Source organism: Grammomys surdaster, unplaced genomic scaffold (genome assembly GCF_004785775.1).
Source record: "Grammomys surdaster isolate TR1022 unplaced genomic scaffold, NIH_TR_1.0 126121, whole genome shotgun sequence".
Taxonomy (NCBI): domain Eukaryota; kingdom Metazoa; phylum Chordata; class Mammalia; order Rodentia; family Muridae; genus Grammomys; species Grammomys surdaster.
The window spans coordinates 1,632,549-1,648,439 of record NW_021620929.1 but is presented as its reverse complement, the minus strand read 5'-3'; the positions used below and the strand labels follow the sequence as shown (position 1 = coordinate 1,648,439).

Genomic DNA, 15,891 nt, shown 5'->3' with positions numbered 1-15,891 from the left:
CAGAAGGATTTGCCCTGAGGCCCTACTTAGGCTAGGAAAAAAGGATCAGAGGCCAAAGAGAGCCAAAGCATGAATCTTGGAGACCTGGGCTTGGGTAGCATCCCACTCTCGGGCCTTCCCATCCGGCCGGCCCTCGGGCCCCTTTAACCGGGCGGCGGAAGGGGCGGCCGGGGGATGTGGCGGCGCCCAATGGGCTGCGCGGAGCGTCACTTCCCGGCGGCGGGAGGCGAGTGGCGAGTGGCGAGTGTCGGGCCGGCTGGCGGGGGCGGGGCGGCCGAGGAGGCGTTGGCAGCGGGCTCGGACCCACGCGGCGCTGCGGCCCGCCTGGCCTGCAACGCTCCCACCGGCTCGGCGGCACGATGCCCTTTGACTTCAGGAGGTGAGTGAAGCCCCGGCCCCGGGGCCCTCTGCAGCCGGCGACGACCCCCGGTTACGTGCAAACGCGACCCCGGTGCACCGTGCACGCCCCGGCAGGCCCTAGGGGACCGAGGCCTTCCTCGGGGCTCGAGCCCTACCCCCCACCCCTCGTGCAGCCCGGGCAAGCCCACGCACTCTCTTTCCACAGCGCAGGGTCCCCAGCTTGCCCCTGACATCTTGCATTCCCTTCTCCCAACCTGGGAACCAAATTTCCTCTCAACTCCCAAATAAAAGGAGCTCAGGCATCCTCAGGCTTTCTCCCCTGCCCTCCCTAGTGGACTCTACCCCGGCTGACAGTTGGGGCTGCGCGCCTGCCTTTGCCCGGTGGGATCTCAGGGCTGCAGCCCAATTCAGTCTGGCAGCAACTGGAGAAGCTTAGTTCTTCAGAGCCTGAGAATCCGCTGCCTACCAGATGTGGAGGCCTGCCCCCCAAGTCATGGGGACAGTGCGGGAAGAGGAGGATGCTGGGATCTTGAGGTTCTGCAGAGGAGCCAGGCTCTCTGCAGGGACTACAGTGGGCACCTTTGTAGGGTTCTTTGCTTCCTGGAACACCATTGTACAGGGCCAGGCCTTCTGGAAGCCTGCCTGGGAAGGGCCTCCCCACCAGACATTCCCTTGAGATAAGAAGCTCTCAGATGCCCTGGGCTGGTGGGATGCTTTGGAGGAAAAGGATTAGAATCCTGGTTGTACTTCCCCACCCAGCTGTTTAGTGTGTTCTCAATGTTAGAAGCAAAGGCTTAGGGTGCAGCCCCTCACTGCTCAGCTGGCCGACCCCAGCAGGTGTCTGGGCGCACTCAAAATACCAGTTTCACCTCTTGCAAATTGGTTCTAAAAATAAGGTCCCCACCTGAAAGACAGGGGATCATAAGGCACCCCAGCCCAGTCTCCTCAGCCTGGAACTCGGAAGCAGGGCATCCATGAATGAGGGGTTCTGTGAGTGCTCTCCACAGCCAGAATGGGTATTCCTCTATCTGTCACAGGTTCCCCTTCTCCTTCCTCTCTTACTGGTGCGTAGAAAGACAGAACAGAGTGACAGTCAGTCTAAAAAAGGCCCAAGGTGCGAATCATGTTGCGAGCAACCTGGGGTCTAGGCCTAGAGAGGACATTGGCCTCAGACCTCTTAACCAGCCAAAATGTAAAAACCAGTGCTCATTCTTGGCACTGGTACCATCTGGCAAACCAGCTTCCTGCTTGCTGGAGGCAGCCCTGGGGACCATACCTGAGCTCAGACAAAAGCATACAGACACATGGCAGCTCTGAACCCGGAGAGCTCCAAGGCAGTGTTCAGGAGGATACCCATTACCACAGTGTGTCCATGCAGAAAGAAAGGCAGTGGGCACATCCAGGTCCCCCACATCTCCCGGGGATGACTGTAAAGGTTCCCAATCCTCCACTGTCCCCACACGGTTCTGCAAGTTCTAAGGATTTTGAGTTTGTTAAAGAAATCACTGCTCTGGTTACTTAATCTTGTCAGCTCTTTCCCCTGGCTGTATGCTGGAAGGGCTGAGCAGATCTGAGTTCCAGTTGGAAGTTTGGGGTCTGGGGGTAGGTGACAGGACCTGCTTGTCACTGGCTGGTGTAAGGCATTGATATTTAAGGAGCACACAGCTCAGCTCTGGGTTACTACTGCTCTGGGGCTTTCTGGATGTGTCTCAGGTCTTGAGTGCCCAGGTGCCATGGGGTCCCCATCAGTGCCAGTTTAGAAAGTCCTTGCTTGCTGGGGCTCACTGAGGACCAGTAAGAACGGATTCCCCACTGTCCGATCTCCTCATGCAGGGTGAGCTGTGTGCCCAGCATATGTGTTCTCTTTCAGACTTTGACGTAGCAGAGCTCCAGGACTCAGTGTTAAGGAAGGTTCCACCATTCTACAGACCTTTCCCACGTACAGGACCACTCGTCAGCTTGCTGACTGTTGTACCCAGTGTTTAGCCACCTGTCACTTGTACTATCATTAGGGGACATGTGGCATATGGCACAGCCCTGTAGAATTGCCAGAGAAGTATGCATGTGTATGGGGGGGGGATGTCACATGACTGGATTCTGGGGGTAGCCACTATAGCGTATCCAATGAAGAGAGTAAGTGAATCTTCCTTTTAAACCACGGGGAGGGAGACCCCTCTGGCAGAAGCCCTTTGCATGGATATAGATAGAACTGGAATCAGAGTTTGGTCGGTTGGCACTGAAGCTGTCTGTAGCTCTGGGGCACAAGAGGGATCTTGGAGGGCCACCGCCCTGTTTAATAATGGGGAGCACAGTAGACACGAAGTGATTAGAACACCCCTGTTCCTCACCAGTTCAAGACCAAGGGGAAACCAGCTTCTTAACTTGGGTGTGCTTTCCTGCCCATGACGTGGGTATGATGGGCATCTTCACAAGAGACCGGGTGGTGTGTGGGACCCGGCAAGCACTGACCTCTGCCTGCCGCCATCATTGCACGCTTTCACTGAAGCACCTGCTCTGTAATTAGTGAATTACTCTGCATCTTCTCTTCCTGTTCATCAGTACCTGACCTCCTAAGGGCCAGGATGTCTATCTGATCTGTACGTGGTTGTGTCTCTACGTGGAATGGTGCTTGGTCAGAGGTTCCCCTTGGGCACAACACACCTCCCTAGCTTGTCCAGCGTGATTGCATATGCCAGCTGCTGATGACGAATTCTGTGTCTCTCCTTCCTGTCTTTGGTGCTCGGAGGGGAACCAAGGGCCTCGTGCATGCTTGCCCTCTGCCACCAAGCCGCATCCCAAGACCCTCTCTCCTCATCCTTGAATTGACCTTTTCTGAATTTTAGGGGTTAAGGGAGGAGGCTGAGTCTTAAATGATTACGGTGTTTGCTTTGTTCCCGTTGAGCGGTTTTACTGATACTGATCATTAAACTTACAGAACTGGCTTTGTGACCTAGGTCCGGGGGTGTTGTCCCCAGTTCCGGCTGGCTGGTGGCACTTGCTACTTGTCACTCCAGAAGCTTAATCCCCACCCCCATCCCCTTCCCTGGAGCCTGAGCCCCACTTTCAGGCAAGAGGCAATGGTCGGCTCTGCCACAGTGTCAGTCCCCATGTTGAAACCTCATGATCTAAGAGTGGTGCACCCCTCCCCTGGCCAGCTGTGTGCTTACTTTAAGGAGGGATGGAAGTGTGCTGCCTCACTCAGGGCCCCACCTGTGGGGCAAGAGAGCTGCCCTGCAGTGCAGGGCCCAGGTATCTCGGATGCTGATCTGTGGGACCCAGAACAAAATGCAAGCTCAGTTCTGTCGAGAAAGGATGGAGTTTTAGTATGGGGACCTCTCTGAACAGGTGACCCCATGTGACAGCACAGGTCATTAGCCTGTGGTATAGCCCCATCGTGATTAGTTTGGCCTCCTCCACTGCTTACTGTAGCTTTCCAAAGCTCTCATCTCCTCAGGGTACTTGAGTGGACCTTACAAAGTCCCTCCCCCACTGTGTGTGTGTGTGTGTGTGTGTGTTTCCCTCTTTCATGTTTGCAGTGCTAGGAATGGAACCCAGGGCCTTGTACATGGTGGGCAATTGTTCTACCACTGAGCCACCCCACCCCCCAGCATGGCCTTCTTGAAGTTGGCTTGAGATTTTCTGCACCCTTCTTTCTCCAGATGAATGGCATTGATCTGAGAATCAAGTCTGGCTGGTTTCCTCAGTGTCTGATGTGCCTTCCCCAGTGGGCCCTGCAGAAAACTGCAGTCCCTTACTCCCTGTGGAAGGCTAAGCTGACCAACCACTGAGGCTCTGACAGTTCACTGTCAGCTGAAGGAACAACACAAATGCCTCCATTTCTACCTCCACATTCCAGGAAGAGCCCCAGGCCAATGGGTCCACACATTTCACGGCACGTTTATAAAAATAAATTCAGAGTAGAGGCGGAAGGACTGCAAAACCCAGGGGTTCGAGTTTACTGTGCTTGTACTAGTGCTGAGCACTGTTAAGCAGCACTGTTGGAGTCCCACAAGGGTGACTGGTTCAAACACGCACGCGCACACGCACACACATGTGCACACACGCACGCACACACACACACACACACACACACACACACACACACACACACACACGGAAGACCTTTTTAGTCATCCCACCTCATCGAGCAGGCCGAGGGCGATTGCAGGAGCTGGCACAACACTGCTGTTTGCTTTTAGAACAGCTCCTCTACCCTGTGGGCTAGAAGCAGTCTCTATCCTGGTTCCTAAATTCAGAGAGAAGCAAAACCTCCTCTAAGAATGCATCTCCTTGCTAATCCTGACTCGGAATGCTACTCATGAATCTTCGAACCATCTGCAGGCACTCCATCCCTCCCTTTCTTCTACCTTTCCTCTCTCCCTCTTTCTAAAACCTGATTCTAGAATCTTTTAAAATTAATTTTTGCTGAAGTCCCCATCTCAAATGTAAATGTAACTTTTATTCACCAGGTGTAATTGTCATCTTGGAGGCTTACTGCTGGAATAAATCACCCTTTCTAACTCTTTCTGAACCCTGGCTGGCTGGTTCAGCTCAGTTGTTTTGGCCCAAACTCCTGTCTAAGCTGACTGACTCAAACTGGCTTCTGTTGGCTTCTGACTGAATTGCTCTGCCTGGCCTTAAACTAACTCTTGCAATCTGTTTTAATCTTCTGGGTCCTTCTCATTCTCTGGGTAATAACTGTGTTCATGTACTCACCTGGAACAGTCTCCTGACTCTGGTGAGGAAGGCATTCTGCACCTCTAAATCAGTGAGCCAGCTAGCTCCTGGTTGGGCATTGCTTGAAATCAGAACAGAGCTAGCTGTGGGTCTGTGCTAAAGCCTTCCAGTGACTGAAGGCTCCCCGAGGTGAGAAGGATTGCCCTAAATTGGAAGAGCCACAAGAAAGTGGGCTAGAGCCCTCAGGGAGCAGGGGATTAGAGGAACCCTGGTGAGCAACCCTGGGGAATAAAGTTCTGGCCCTACCTGGCCCTCCTCTTTGACCTTAAGTAGCCTGGTTTTCTACTTCTACAATGCCCAATAAAGAGAGCCAGTCTCAGATTCTCTCTCTCTCTCTCTCTCTCTCTCTCTCTCTCTCTCTCTCTCTCTGTGTGTGTGTCTGTGTCTGCTGGACACTGAATGCAGGGCTAGGCTGGTATTCTCCCACTGAGCTGTACTGTCCCCTTATTATTTTGAGATAGGAGCTGCTAAGTTACTCACACTAGCGTGGAATTTGAGATCCTCCTGCCTCAGCATCCCAAGTAGTGTGTGTGCAGCCTCCCCTTTCTGTTAATATCTTTGCTCTTGAAACTGAAATCCAAGGCTGTCAGCATCACAGCAAGCCTGGGGGTATGCAGGGTCTCCATGCCCATTCTGACACTGCATCTGTGCTCAACTTAGAGCCATGCTGAATTCTACAGAGCCCTCCTCCATGCCACTGATTGGACCCCACAGCTCTTCAGCCTGTGTTACCCCCTAAGGCCTGACTGTTGTTCTAAAGCAGCTGTGAAGTGCTGCGTGGAAGGAACCAGAGTCCTAGTTCAGCCCAGTTGGTGCCAGATGTATAGTCTAAGGAGCCTTGCTGTCGTGTGCCTGGCACCATTTCTCAGAATACAGTTTGGGCAGCACGGCCCTAATTGATCTTTTAAGGAGGGGGTAATTAGCCTAATCATCTGTTGTCAGCTTGAGCGTGTAGGTCAATTAACCTAATTACATTGGTTATGTATGTGGGAAGAGTACAGGCTAGGCAGCCCTCCAGCACTCCTGTGTGTGTGCTCTGAAAGTCCATGGCCCACAGGGAAAGCAGGAAGAAGCCCTACAAAAGCCACCTTACCCACAGAGGCTGCTGTACTTACTTTGTTTCTCAATCAGGAAGATCAACCCCCAGAAATTTTAGATCTCAGAGTAGTCTTTCAAGGAGACCCTTGGGACCAAGCATATCCAGATGGCACAGGCTCCCTGTCCAGGAACGCCAGCTGCCCTCCAGGAACCTGCCTGAAGCCTAGCTGGACGGGAAGCAAGGACTATCTGAAATGTTCATCTAAATAGTGGGAGCCCTGCCCGAGATGAGAGGCCCGGCAGTGGCCAAACTTCTAATGAAGTGAACTCACAGACCTTATGTGTATGTATGCATTTTTATGCTTACAGTCGGAACGACACAAAACCCAATTTTTAAAATGCACAGAGGACCTTAATATACAGCTCTCAAAGAATGGACAAGTGGTTAGTGGGGGTCTGAGAAGTTCAGCATCAGCCCTGGGGAATGAAAACCGAAACAGTTCTAAGCTACCACTCACACCTGGCCCCTGTGTGGCTGCCCCGCCCACTCGCTGTTCTGGAGTCCGGACAGCTCCTGCAGCCTCCCTTCTTGTTCCCCTCTGAGGCTGAGTCTTGGAAGTGATGCTGATGTTTCTTAAGCATTGATCCAGTTCACTCGCATCACCAACAACCATGCTGGTCCGTGAGACAGATGCAGTCAGTAGTACTTCATTATTTTTGCCTTATTTGCTTCTGTAATTACCATGCAATAAAATCAACTTTTTGGAGGGGTGTATTTCTAATGAAATTTAAGACGTGCTTATGAAGTCACAACCACCATTTGGATACAGAACAGGTCCAGGACCCGGGCAAACGCTCACTGTTTGCTGTCACATTTTAGTCAGGTGGCATTAGTTTGAGTTTTGAAATGCAGGAAGAATACTCAAGATCTACCCTCCTGAGAGACTTGACTTCACAGTACGGCATTGTTAGCTGTGGGTGGGCACATGTCTGCAGCAGGTCTACAGAAGGTAACCTTAGTGAAACTGAAACTGTCTATTGAACAGCTCCATCCGTTCCCTCCCTGGTCCGTGGCAACCACCACTCTCTTCTCTGAGCTTGCCTGTTTTTTGAGAGTTTACAGAGGAGTCACTCTGTAACTGTCCTGTGGCCTTTAGCATTAAGTCTCTCTACCTGGCCTCCTTTTAAAGTGCTGCATAGTACTCCACTATGTATTCATGCCACATTCCTATCTGCTCATCTCTCAGTGGACCTTGGGAGTTGTTCCCACAGCTTGGCTGTTGTGCTTCATCCTCAGTGAACAGAGATGTACAGACACCTCTTTGTGAGGTTCTGACTTAAACTTGTTCAGAGTGATAAATGCCAAGTAACGCGGTTGCTGGTTCAGGTGGTCTGTTTTTAATTCCCATGGTGGTTCTGCTATTGTTAGTCCCAGCATCCTGACTCCCCCCTCACCAGCCTTTAGTACCTCTTGTATTTGGATGACATCATGCCAGGAGAAGTGAGGTGAAGCTCCAGGATTCATGTGGTATACTTTCATACCCACCGACTGCTTGTTTGTAACCGTGAACTTTTCCATTCATGCTACTTTGCTCCCCAAAATAATGGCTCTGAGATTTTTTTTTTTTAATGAATAACTACCTAGGCTAAAGCCTTGGATCTTTTCCTGACTAACTCATAACTTAAATCCCTTTATTCTATTCTAAGTTCTGCCAGGTGGCTGTGACCATTGTCCTCTGTCTGTGGGGCCAAATCTTCTCTTAGCATGACTGTCCCTCTCCCAGAACCCCCTCCTCCTCCTAGATGTCCCACCTTCTAATCCTGCCTCATCTTATTGGCCAATCAGCTTTATATTGACAGTCCAATCTCCCATACAATGCACAAGAGATTATCCACACCTGTTTGCCTTGTACCCTCTACTCAGACTTTTAACTGGAGTCGCATTGGGTCACATGTGCTTTTGCTGTGGAGTTGAAGGCTTTCTTGTGTTTTGGGTATTGTCTCTTTGTGAGATCTGTGGTTGGAGAATATTTTCTCCCATCGCCTAGGTTCCAGTAACTGTTTCCTTTGCTGATTCCATATTAGAATAAGAAGTTGGGGCCCAGGACTGGGAAGTAACTGGACAGGCATACAGCTACTGAGTTGCATGCAAGAGCCCAGCACCTCACTGCAAGGATGTCCTGCTTTTCCAGACACCTTGAGCATACTGGTTTTCATGAATCCTGGTGAGGCCTTGTCTGCTTCATGTTCACACCAGAAGGTGTTAGTGTATAGGAATTAGCTAAAACGTCCCCAGAGGGCTTCTGGAGTCCTGGTGTTGCTTGGCCCGCTCTGATGTTTTGCTGGGTCCCAAAGTCCATTCACGGTCTTCAGTGTCTCCAGATCTCCCAGGAATGTGACACAGAGTTTGGGCCAGGATGCTGTTGTCCATTGCAGATGCCCCAGAGGATAACTAACTGCTCTGAGCTCCCCCAAGATCAGCTCTTCCTGTGTGGCGGATATTTCACGATGGCTCTCTTTTCTTACCGTTCCGTAGCTGAGGTACCCTAGACAAACTGCAGGCTTTTGTTTTCCTCTTTGTAGATTAGGTTGCTCCTTACTGCAGGGATTTGGAGAGACCCTGGCCCAGCAGCTCCCTGTATCCTCACTGGGACTGGTATACCAACCACGTGGCAGGGCACATGGTGCGTGACCATGGGAACCAAGGTACACTTAAGAGTTCCTGGGATAGGTTGGATCTGGGCTGCCCTTTGCAAGCAACCATAGGTGACATCAGTGTGCTCGCCTGAGAGGAAGTATCACACTGAGATCATCTAAGAGCTATCTGGGGCTAGCTGAAAAGTTATGTCTGTGTGGAAAGGTGGCTTCAGTGTGTGTCTGTGGCCCCCAGATTCCCTCATCTTTTAAGACAAAAGGCTTAAAATGATGTACCGATGATCAGCTCTTGACTCCAGTTTTGTTTCTGTTAACCATCAGTGTGGGCCAGACAAGTCTCTGGCTGGCCGTGCACGGATAGTCCTGTGTCACACTTTCTGGCCAGTGTGACCAGCATGTGCTCACTGGATGGACAAGGACTTTGAGCAGAGCCCCTGGGACTCTTGGCCTGTGGCCACAAGGGTATGTCAGGGTTCTGTGCCCGTGGGCTCGTCTAGATGAGGGCTGAGGCTGCCTCTTGAGCTCCCCTGAGCAACACTGGAGGTTGTAGCCAAGGCTAGCCAGCTCTCTCCTGAGGGGTATACCCTTCCTCTACTCTGAGTACCATCAGGCTCCCTGGGGCTATGCTACACTGGAACCAAGTGTGGCAGCTTACGTCTGGGCTAGGCCAGAGGCTTGCCATAGATCTCCTCGGTTCAGAGGCAGGGAGGCACTTTGTCCCCACTGGCTTGAGAAAGGACTGTGGCTAAGATACCACAGCGGCAAGTGACGCAGCTGAGATTTACGTGCCTGTCTGTGACGTAAGAGCTGGCTTTCTTAGCATCGTACTCTGGAAGGTGTGTTATTGCTTTATTTTCTTGGGGTGATCCCACAGAAACCCCAGTGTTGGTTGTTATCTTAGTTGTGTTTATGGTGTGTTGCTATGGAAGCTGGGAGGGGGCAGGAGCAGGCCAATGGTGATGCTTGAGTGACTAATTCCTATCGCTGTGGGCATCTCTGGTAGGAAGTTACTATTGAGCATGTGCTGCAGAGAAGGGGGCAGGACTTCCTGTGTGGACTTGCAGAGCGCCTAACAGAGACTGAAGCAGCGAGGTGTGGAGAGTTGTTTACTGTTCACTAGGGCCTACTGTGTGCCAGAGACTTAATTTTAGGGCTGACATTTTATTTCCCATTTTTAAAGTCTAAGTGAACTTTCAATTTTGAACTAACTTTAGTTCAAAAGATATAGATAAGGCAGAGCCGACCACTGTCCCATTGCCACATGGGTCATCCCAGCTCAGGAAGTGACAATGGCATGGTGCCAGTGTCCCATGCAGGCACCCACGTGCCTTCATGCTGCAACTCCTGTCCCCGCTGGCCAGGGCCATTGCACAAGCCTTGGCTTTCATGACCTTGGCTGGCTTAAGAGCTCTCTAGGGGCCATACAACATATTTCCCTCCTGAGGCCTGTTGACCTTTCTCACAAGTAGACAAGGTTGTGGGGCTGGGGAAGCAACCAGAGTGGGCAGGCCCTTCTGGGTCACCCTCTCAGGACACCAGAACCACACAACATGCATTCTGATTTTTCACCCCTGCCCTGTCTTTCTACCTCGCTGCTAATAGACATTCTGTTGGGAAGTGGAGCCCCAGTGCCAGATCGTCTTGTGTGAGTCACAAGGCAGCAGCCCTGCAACAGTGAGCAGCTGGATTACTTCCTGTCTGTGCAGATATAATGGCACAGGTGAGGGGGTTGTGAGGCACAGGCTCAGACAGGACCTAACTTCCTTTCATCACAAGTTTGCAGGGTGGGAGGTACTACCAGGACTCAGAGTGCAGAGGAGCCAATAACAAAGGGTATAGAAACAGTCCAGAGAATCCTGGGAACCCAGGAATGGTGACTCTGGGCCTGTGATCTTAGCACTTCGAAGGCCGAGTCAGGAGGATTGCCCCAGGTCTGCATGGACTATAGAGTAAGACCCTATCTCAAAAACAAAACAAAACAAAAACAAAAAACAATCTGTAGCTGGGTCTCTCATTTAGCACTGGCAAGCCTTTTAAGGAGCCATGAGACCTCAGCTCTTACAGAAAACAGCACCTTGAAGCATCACCATGTGGGGACCCAGCTTCCTTCATGTGACTCTTTAGAAGCCAATTACCTCTGGCGTCTCTAATCCATAGCCACAACAAGGAACAGCTATGACTTTGTGTAGCAAAGCCCTGCATACGGTACGCCATGTGTGTCTTCATCTGACCTTTCCCAGGTGTGCTCACCGCACGGTCTGCTGTCTGTTTTCTGAGTCAACCTTCCCACCCAGCCCTGACCCTGGTAACCGCTCTCCTCTACGGATAGTAGGGTCTCCTTCTCTCCCCCATCTACATCTTGCTTTATTTCACCTAGCCTGTCTTCCATTCAGGTCCTTTCTGGCACAAGGAGGGATCTCCCTTTTCAAGGCTGAATAATATTCCCCTATGTCTAGGACCTGCATTTTCTGTGTCCCTCCGTCAGTGGTGGCTGCTCCACATTGCAGCTTTAGTGACTGGTGCTGCAGTCAGGGTGTGCAGGTAGTTCTTTGGGATTTCATTTCCTTTGGGTATGCACCGAGAAGAGAGATTGCTGTGTGTTTGGTTGTTTTGTTTTTAATTCCCTGTTTATCATAATGGCTATGACAGTCTATACCCCTCCCCAACCAGCTGTGAGCAAGCATTCTCCAAACTCTCTCCCACCCACACTTGTTGCATTTTGGATTCAGTGGCCGCCATACTAATGGCTGTGTGGTGGTGTCACGGACCATTTTGGTTTGCATCTCCTTGACAGTTAATTGATGCCAAACTCCTTTTTGTCGTATTCTTGGCCATCTTGCTCGTTTTTGAAAAAGTGTCTTAAATGCCCACCACCCACCTGCTTGTGTGCCCTTTAAATCTTGGGTGCTAACTCTTTAATGAGATACACAGCTTGCAAATATTCTCTTCATCTGTCTCTCCTTTGTTGTGTAGATACTCTGAGGTTGCTGTAGACTTATCCATGCATCTATTACCTATGACACGTTATTATCATGTTTATCTGTTACTCTTGTAGCCTGATCTGCAAGTATGCTATTCAGTAAGCCATGTTCTGCCGGGTGCTGGTGGTGTTCACCTTCAATCCCACCACCCAGGGGGCAGAGGCAAGAGGGTTTTTATTAGTTTGAGGCAGGCTTGGTCTGCAGAGTGAGTTCCAGGAAACCAGAGCTACATAGAGAAACCCTGAGTCAAGCCTCCCTCACCCCCAAACCCTGACACCTCCCTCCCCCAAAAAAGTCACATTTCAAGCCATTAACATCTCCCTGGAGTCTTGTGGTTTCTGGCTTTACATTTAGGTCTTATGGTTTATTTTTCTTTAATTCACATCAGGATGATTTTCACATGTAGAATAAGACAGGCATATGATCTTACATGTAAAAGGGCAGGCTTCCCAGTGCCATTTACTCAAGGGACTATCCTCATCCCTTGTGTCCTCTTGATGCCCTTGCCAAGGTGAGTGGACCACGTGTGATTGATCCTCTGCCCCTCACGCCCGTGTGTTGGTTTTTATGTTGGAATCATTCTGATCTCACTGCTTTGGCTTTGTAGTATCATTTTATATCATGGAGTAGAATGTCTTCATCCCTGTTCTAGCTGTTTGGAGTCTTTTGTGGCTTCATACGAGTCTTAGACTTTCTTCTGATTTCTGTGCAATCTTGGGGTTTGGCTTATGACATCATGCCGCCTGTGGTTAGAGGTGCCTTTGCTGCCCCATGTGAATGCCTTTTATTTCTTTGTCTTGCCCGATGCGTCTGCTGGTCCTAAGTGGAGGTGTTTAGAGCAGTGCCGGCCTTCTGCCAGATCTCATGGGAAAGCTGTTATTCCGCATGGATTCAGTCAGCCGTGGAGTTTTCATAGATGACTCTCGTGTTGAAGACCTTTCCCTTCCTCAAGGGCGGCTGCAGGCCCGAACTTGTTCTGCATCAGGATTGTGTGGGTCCCCTATGCTGGTGTGATGTCCTCTCTGCTGGTGTGATGTCCCCTCTGCTGGTGTGATGTCCCCTCTGCTGGTGTGATGCTTCCAGTCAGCTGCCAGGGCAGACCAGCTTTGCAGACCGGGGTGAAGCACCCGCCCCATGACCTTGCGTGTGCCAAGGATGTTTATGTCGCCTGTGTTCACCACGTACACTGGCCTGTTACTTTCCTGTGGTCCCCCTGGCTTAGGTATTAGGGTGACATCAGCCTCATAAAAGAGTTTGTTAGGAACTCCTCCCAGCCGTCTTCCTTTTTGGAAGAGCTGAAATCCTGGCATCGGTTGATTCTTTTTGCAGAGGCCAGAGACTTCAGCTGTGAAGCTGTCTGTCTGTGAGCTGTTTCTTCATCGGGAGGTTTATTTATTTATTTATTTATTTATTTATTTATTTATTTAATCCATTTTCAGTATCTTTCATTCCTGGATTCTTACTGGTCCTTACTTTAGACAGGGTAGCAGGCTTGTCAGAGCTTACTCCTGAGGGACAGGAGGTAGTGTTGGGTTCCAAGGGTAGCATTTCCTCACCTCTGCTGCCAGCCTCAAGTACCTCCTCCTCCTCCAGGGAGCCCTCCTCCCCAGCACTGTACATCCTGACCACATTGGCCCTCCCATCTCCTCAGCTCTGTGCGTGTGTCTCATAGGCACACTTCCTCACTAGTGGGCTTCCAAGGCTCTGGCAGTGGCAGGCTTGCGGTGGCAGGCTTGTGCTGTCCTTAGCAGGACCTGGCCTAGAGCCTTGTACATAATCAGGTGGTGGCCCCCAGGTGATGTGCTCAGCAGAGGCACGGTGACATTACAGGGCTAGCCATCTGCTTCAGGCCACAGTGTATCTGTACTTCTCTCAGCCTCAGTGACCTCATTGAAAGATAGGCTTAATGATACCTCATGCCTGCTCCCAGGACTGCCATGAATACAGAGTGAGGACTCTGTGATGTCTTACCATGGCGCCTGGCTGGCTCCCTTGGGTGCTCATAACCTGTCTGTTGCATGGGGAGTACCAGCAAACCAGGCTGCCAGAGAGAACCGGCAAAGGGCAGACCCTCAGGGATGCCGCCTTTGCCATCTGTCAGCTTCTTCTAGAAAGGACCCAAGAAGCTTGGTGTCTTCACACAACACAAGCTTGTTTCCTCCCCATTAAGGCCCCGCAGAGCCGATGCTCTGCTTCCCAGGATACCAGGAGACCAGGATACTCACTCAGAGTGTATGAGGAGCAGCCTGCAGGGTAGGTTAGGGTCCACTGTCCCCTGAGAGTAGGGAAGTGAGGTCTGGCCATGTGCCCTAAAGGAGAAAAGATGCTGTCCTCTCTGTCACCATGACGCCAATCAGGGCTGTCTGCCTCTCCCTCTCGTCTTCATTATTTTGGGCATAGTCCTCAACAGATGTGTTACTTACAATGTTTCTTTTCTCTTCCTTCCTCTTCTCTCTCTCTTTCCCCTCCCCCTCTTCCTCTCCCTCTTGAGACAGGGTTTCTCTGTGAAGCCTTGGCTTGTCTTTGGAGTGATAATGTTTCTTTAAATCAGAGTTTGAAACTAACACTTTGGTGACAGGTGACTTTACACATCATCAAAGCAGAGAAGCAGGGTCACCTGCATAGATACAACCCCACCTGCAGCAGGATATGGGTGGGTGCCTGCCTAATCTGGTCTGTTTCAGAGGATCCATTCCAAGATGGCCCAGTGCACACCTGAGCTGGCAGAGGACCATCCCCCACACACCCTGCTCTCCTACTCATTCGCATCTCTGATGGCTTAATTCATAGATTAGAGCCAAGAACCTCAACTAAGAATAGGATGATGACAATTGTGTACCGTACCAGAAAGATGTTCCTGAGTAAAACTCGGGTCCCTTGAGCACAGACCCTGTGAATCTTTCATGAGGTCAGTCTGATAACTCAGAAACAGCTGGTGTGCTTGGCTCACAGAGCCCGAGTCTAGGCTCCTCCCATGCTCTCAACTCCCCTTCCTCTGGGGTCTGTCTATCCACCCCAAGTTAGGACGTCACCAGCCCTGTCCATCAAAAGCCCACTCATGGCTGGCCTGCCAGGAGCATTGGGATTCCCACTGTGGGTAAGAGATGAGCGGGGTCCAGGGTATGCTTGCCTGCCTCCCCTCTTGTCTTCCCTCTCTCTCTCCTTCCTCCCTCTTTCATTGGAGCTTCTGAGAAGCTAGGACTGCTTCCCCCCATCAGCTGTCCTAGCTGCCAGGAGGGTGGGTGGAGCCACAATATGAGTGGGTGTTTTCCACGCAAGTCCTGAAAAAGGAAGGAGCAGGTGGTGATAAGAGCGAGCTAACAATGACGTGGTTAACTAGGCCTCTTCCTCAGGAGCGCTCTCGCTGGCAGCCTCTGTGGGCTCCTTCAGGCCGTCTGCCTCCCCTTCTCTCCTCTCCCCCCCACCCCCCACAGACCATTGCACTGTTACTTGGTCCAATTTTCTGTCCAGCTGACCCCTGCCTGCCCTAGTGGAGAACACACCTGAGAGCACAGCCATGTCCACCCACTTATGGGGGGCTGGCACTGGGCCTGGGCTCTGCACCTCTAGCCCTGTGGGTATAGAAGGGAAGAGGGAAGAGAAGCTAACAACCTCCATAACACAGCGCCGAACCCTGCAGTCCCTCACTGTGAGAGGACACCTCCCTCCTCAGGGATCGACTAGGTCCTTGTGTGGCTTCAGCTCTCTACTTGAGACCATGTTCCTGGCTTTCTCTCAAGAGTGTAAACACACAGGAAGGAGGGGTCATGGGGCCCCGAGGACTAGGGGAGTCAGTTTCTCAGGCCTCACACTCTACCTTCAGTTCACCAGCTCCCTTTGAAATGTCCGATGAGTCCCCAGAGTCTGGAGAAGGGAGGTCAGGAAAGAGAGGACCTGTCACTTTCCACACACACCCCTGCTTGAGAATTTGGGCTTCCTTGTAACAGGAGGAGACAGAGACTCGGAGAGGTCAAAAGCTTGGCCAGAACCACACAGGTGCTAAAGTCATGGAGCCGAGCTGGAGGGCAGTGTTCTCTGAATCCAGCCTTTGGTTAGATCATCTGACCTAGAAATCCATGTTGCTGGCCTGGGAACTCAGTAGTTGTGTTCTCTCCTCTCG

At 51.3% G+C, this 15,891-nt stretch overlaps 1 protein-coding gene across 1 annotated transcript in view; it reads left to right on the top strand.

Moving 5' to 3' along the window:
* The first annotated feature begins 264 nt into the window (after nucleotides 1–264).
* Nucleotides 265–15,891, top strand: part of Ergic1 (endoplasmic reticulum-golgi intermediate compartment 1) — a 95,644-nt gene continuing 80,017 nt past the window's right edge. Inside the window, exon 1 of the mRNA XM_028756470.1 lies at nucleotides 265–379. Coding sequence (XP_028612303.1) covers nucleotides 360–379 — 20 coding nt within the window. The 5' untranslated portion in view covers nucleotides 265–359. The remainder of the gene's footprint in view (nucleotides 380–15,891) is intronic.